Source organism: Argentina silus, assembly GCF_951799395.1.
Source record: "Argentina silus genome assembly, chromosome: 18".
Taxonomy (NCBI): domain Eukaryota; kingdom Metazoa; phylum Chordata; class Actinopteri; order Argentiniformes; family Argentinidae; genus Argentina; species Argentina silus.
Genome location: NC_139672.1, coordinates 7,414,526 through 7,420,047, shown reverse-complemented (window position 1 = coordinate 7,420,047; position 5,522 = coordinate 7,414,526). Strand labels below are relative to the sequence as shown.

Genomic DNA, 5,522 nt, shown 5'->3' with positions numbered 1-5,522 from the left:
AACATCTCGGGAAAGTACAGAATAATTACAAAAGACAACTGGAAACAACTCAAGCTAGAGCATCATCGAGCTCAGTACCAAATGATTATGTAACTCACCTAAGACACAATATTCACCAAGGGGACATCTCACCTCAACATCTCCAGAAGCACAAGGTTCAGAGGGGAAAATACAAAGAAAGACCATATAGGTCTACCAATGTTGTCCAGAAGTATGCTATGATAAGGTTAGGATCATGCAATTCAATCAAACCTGCATTACGGAAGAAAAACAAACGTGAAAGCCAATGATTGCAGCTAAACTGAACAATACTGTGCAGAGAGCGTGTTTGATTGAATACCAGCTTTAGTGATCTATCCTCTACAGATTCACCTGAGAGGCTTCAGTTCAGTAGGTGTAAGCATACGCAATAGCGATCAGCCTTATTTGCTTTCATCTATCCAGTCCTATATCAGATCTGTTGAAGGGTGGTGTGAATGAGGAAGGGGGCCATAAGGTATGGAACTACTGAAGGAAAGTCATCGTTCTGGAATGAGACCCGGCCCTTAGAAACCTCTAGAACCCTGGGAGCAGTTCGCTGAGCAGCACCTCCCTCTCCCCCAGCAGCACGTCCCTCTTCAGACTGGTCCCTTTGTTCACCACCTTCATCTTCATGGCCAGGATCTTGACCTGCGCCGCTGGCAGCGCGTCGAAGAAGAAGTCCTCGTTAAACACGGGGTTCCTGCTGTTCTTGACGATGGTGCTCCTCTGTTTCTGCTGCTTGCCCGGGTTCAGGTAGAGCGCCACGCAGCAGTTGATGCTCTTAATGTCCGTCTGTCTGTCGTAGAGGTCCTCAGCGGCCAGGACGCGCACCCTCAGCCGGGACGACTCGCCGTCGTAGTGCGTGATGAGCCTCAGCGTCCCCCCCTTGTGGAGGTTGACGGTGTGCTGGCGCTGCGCCATGTCCGAGGAGGGGCCGCCGCTGCCCTTGCAGCCTCGGAAGGCGGGGGACGGGGGGCAGCGGAAGCGCCGGCGCTGCATGTTGGGGCTGGTGTCGGCCGAGCTGCACTCGTCGGTGGAGAGGGAGCTGTGGCGCGCCAGGTTGCGCTTGGCACGAGACATCTGGAGGGATGGGGGAAGAGAGGGTGGGGAGGGAAATAGAAAGAAGACTTTTCATGGTCTGTTTCTGTTTTTAGAAATGGCTTGTTAAAAGACAAGAAGAGAATGACAAGAAGAGAAAGAACAGAAACATAGGGATGGAGACACCTACCTTAGCTTGTGTCTCCTGGGTGATGGAGCGCAGCAGCGAAGCCGAGCGGGTGAGGAGGGGGGAAGTGAAGGGGGAGGACTCGGCCGAGGAGCAGGTGTCGCTCTCCCCACCGCTGAAATAGCGGTATTGATTGGAGTCTGCGGGGGCCAGGTGGTTGCCCCCCTGGGCGGTCCGTCTCGGGGAGTTGGGCGAGGTGAGGGGGGTGTTGGGGTCGCTGTGGAACAGGGACTCCTTGCGGCGGGTGTGGGGGGACTCCACCAGGGTAGAGAAGCCATAGGAGGTCTGGGCCTTGGGGACGTAGGGTAGAGACATAGCCGTCTGGGACTGGGGGTCTGCATTGGTGTTGGGGTCTCCCCTGCTCCCCGGCACCGTCCCCGGGTCATCGGCGCTCTCTATCTGGATGATGTGGCGGTTGGCGGCCCTCAGGAGACTCTTTGTGTCCCCCGCCAAGCGGGAGAGCAGGCGTGGGCTGCGGGGGTTCTTACTGCCCCGAGGTGTCTGGCAGATGGCCTGGGCAGAGGCCGAGGGGCGCAGCCTGGAGTGTGGCTGGGGTGAGGGGGTGAGGGACTCGACCTCTGGGGGGCAGCAGATCAGCTTGGGGGGGATGAAGAAGTTGGGGATCTTGTCGGGGGTGAGGACGTTGGTGTAGACGGAGGGGGGAGTCTGTCCTCTGTCTCCCCCCGACGCTGCTTGAGAATGGGGTCTGCCGTCCACTGAGCCACGGAGCTTGTCCAGGAGCCACATGCTGCCTAAAGGAGGGTCACAGGAGCTGGAGAGACAGGCGGATGGGAAGATAGGGTGTAGTTTGAGGGTTAATTCACCACTCAATATTTTCCTCTCCTACTTAAGTCAATAAGAAATGGATTGTGGGCCTGCCGTAATCTCTTGAGTGTGGGAATCCATCTCCTTAAGCATTGAAAATATTGATCTAAGTCTAGCCCACTATTTCAAGGGCACCAAAGGTTAATTTTATTATTTGGAATCTGCATATAGGCAACAACAGCTGAGTAGTAAACAGACAAATAAAAAAAGGGACAGGTCTCAATTGTCTAACTCTAAGTGTCACGTCCCTCTTCATCCCCTCGCAGTCGTCTTTACTGAGCTGTAAAAACCGGTGATAAAAGCAATGAAAGTCTACCTGCAGCCATTTGTTTTCACCTGACACCTGTCTCTTTGATCAGTTAAGTTCAATAGAAGTGAGCCGTGTCTATTCAGACGCAGCCAGAGTCCCTCGAGAAATGTCAGAGACACCGCGTGAGAGCGTCCAATGTCACTCAAAAGACTCGTCGACCAATTCATGTGTAAAAAAAAAAAAAAAAATCCTTCAGTAATGAGAGGCAGAAACAGACAGCAACTCAACTCCTTAAGAGCGTTGCTAAGCACCTGTTGCGGTGTAGCCCTGTCGTTACGCTTCTAGTTCCCTCTGAGAGATTTCACACCTTGTTGGTGGTACTTTTCTTACTCTTGTCTGGTTATCTAACAAAATAAATGAGCATAAAGGTAAGAGCGCTGACTGTTTACCACACATACTTTCGTAACAGCAATTTATCTAATCTGGAGGAATTTGATGTTAAAAGTGTTTGCTAAGCCCCCCGAGGCAATTGTATTCCGTATAATTATAAGTGCGCATAGCGTTGGCTATACACTCATCAGAGGGGCGCGTATACGGCGCCAGTCCATTTCTTATCACTTGTGTTATACTTAAATGTGGGATAAATGTGCATGTCTACATTCTCTAAATACATGTTCGTCTTTTTGCGGGACGAAGATTAATAAATTAATTTCCCTAAGGATTTAATTTCACATTGGTATATGCTACTGTAACTTAAACTTTTTACACGCTGTAAAGAAAACACATATTTAGGCAGGTTGATTGATGACAGCAGTTTACTTATAAACCAACATAAGATCTTTCAAGCTCATATGTCGCACCTGCTGAGTGTAGAACTCTCGAAACTTACCGTTTCGCTGCAAGTTTTGTCCTCGCACTCTTTCGAAAGAATGGAAAATGTTCTTTCACGTGCGTCCGTCTGCGTCCCCTCAAAGCTCTCCGTGCGTAATTCACCTCACAAGGATTCTTCTCCTCAGACAAGATTGTGGATTAACGTAAACCAGTCTGGAGAAGGAACTGATGATCTGATCACTCTAGTTCTCCTCGAGGTTTATGAAGCCCTGCTGACTGCGTGTGAGCCAAATGGGGAGGTTCAGAAGCTGTCAACGCGCCCTACTCAAAATAGGAGTTCACTTGTCTCTTCTAATTGCGCGGTTTGATTTCAGCGCGTAAAACAATGTGGATATTGGATATAATAATTAAAAAAATACAAAATAAAAAAATGTATTCAATGTCTCAATCAGGCTAAACGACTTTTGCCTTAATTTAAGAACAGATTGGTACTAGGCTGTTGTTGCGTTTGCTGTGTAGGCGAGTGTACTGCTTTTACTTTTCATGTCTTTTTTGTTATAAAAGGCATGAACTGGAAAGGGGCCAGATGGCCAGAAGGCATTTTCAGAAAAAAAAAGTATTTAGACCTTCCAGTGCTGATGCACTCCCTGAAGAATCTTGAATTTGATGAGATAATTGTGCAATTCTTCTCACTCAGATGGCTCCTGATTTCTCCGGTAGTGAGAAGACCAGTCCCTTAGAGAGGCTCTGGCTGCTCTATTAGATCACAGTATATTGCTGGGCCATTGGGAAATGTTAGGTGAGGGGAGATCTGTAATGGCGGGGGGGGGGGGGGGGGTGGGCAATGAGGAGACAGTTAGAGAGAAACTGCGAGGGGATATGGTCCCCTTAAGCTCAGGTCAGCTATGAACTGAGGGCTCCATTCACTCCAAATGGGTAACTGTCATCTGGGTAATAGAAAAGAAAAACATCCACACACAGAATACACAATTCATCAGTGCAACAACAGTCTGTCGATTTCTAGAGCAGTTGTCGTCAACCCTACTTCTGGAGTTCCACAGGGGTGTGTAGATACTCCAACCTAAGTTCCAACTCATCTGACGCTATCGTTCCCAAAAGGACATTGGCATTGGCAACTAGCTCCTATGTTGGGATCAGCAGAACCCACTGGTAGCTGTCCTTTCAGCACCACAGGTCCATTCCAGGGCCACAGACAGCTTCTCACTCAGCACCACCGCCGTAAATAGCAGCAGTAATAACAACAGAAATGTAAATATCACAGTTCTGCTTTTTTCTAATAAAACCACATGGTGGGGAAGACTAAATTGCCCAGCAGTCACCATGGTAACCGTGGTCAAAACAGTTCAGTGAAGCAACTGTTGCCTGTGACGTTTGAGAAAGAGATAATCAATTAGGGCTTCAGAGTTAATTTCAACGTTAGAGGAAAGGTTAATATTAGTTGTGTACATGGTAAGCCACCAGTCTCTCGTGTGTAGAAAGGGAAGACAAAGGATCGAAAGGAAGGGAAAGAAACTACAAGTACAAGCTAACAGGAGTCAGTTAACACTTCAGTCAGGATCAGCAGTGTGTGTGTGTGTGTGTGTGTGTGTGTGTGTATGTGTGTGTGTGTGTGTGTGTGTGTGTGTGTGTGTGTGTGTGTGTGTGTGTGTGTGTGTGTGTGTGTGTATGTGTGTGTGTGTGTGTGTGTGTGTGTGTGTGTGTTTCAGAGGGGAAAGAAAGAAAAAGAAAGGGAGCAAGAGGAGAGAGAGAGAGCAGATAATGGAGTGGGAGATGAAGAGTGAAAGAGTAAAGGAGAGAAATAAAGAAGAATAGAATGGGAGAGAAGAAAGGGCAGGGAGGTAGAGACATTGCAATGAGAGGGGAGGGAAATGGGTTTTTTTGAAAGTATGGAAATGAAAGGCAAAACATAAAGGAATGTGAGATTGCACACCGTTTTCTGGGCTGACTTCAAAACAGGTGACACAAACAGAAGTTCTCCAACAGCTTTTGTCCTTCAAGGGTGACAGATGTTGGCTTTTTTGATGTACAGATCGACACCTCTGAATTATAATTTCTCCTTTGTGCTGCTTCCATAGCAACATGAACAACTAGTTTTTTTTCTTCACAATTTGGGATGTGTTCAAAACATGAAACAATTGCATCAGATCAACTGGCTCATGTCATGGTAAAGGGAACTGGGTATAGATTTCAGAAAAGTGTCTAGAACACAGCTTTGGTCACATGATACTGTTCGCCTACAAAACACTGATTGTTGTTCTCTACGTTCCCCCCGTCCCCCCGTCCCCCCCCTCACACACACCCCCCCATCCCCCCCCCCGTCCCCACACACACACACACACACGCACGCAC

The 5,522-nt window shown here is 48.3% G+C and overlaps 1 protein-coding gene across 1 annotated transcript; it reads right to left on the bottom strand.

Annotated features, from left to right (window-relative positions):
* Window positions 1–555: 555 nt before the first annotated feature.
* On the bottom strand, window positions 556–3,364 carry LOC310819412 (C2 calcium-dependent domain-containing protein 4C-like; the record flags this gene model as incomplete). The annotated part of the gene is made up of 3 exons (XM_083690695.1): window positions 3,211–3,364; window positions 1,250–1,998; window positions 556–1,101 (listed from the first exon to the last, which is right to left on the bottom strand). Exons 2-3 carry the CDS (start codon window positions 1,991–1,993, stop codon window positions 556–558), a joined length of 1,290 nt encoding a protein of 429 aa, XP_083546821.1. The 5' UTR covers window positions 1,994–1,998; window positions 3,211–3,364.
* Between the last annotated feature and the right edge of the window lie 2,158 nt (window positions 3,365–5,522).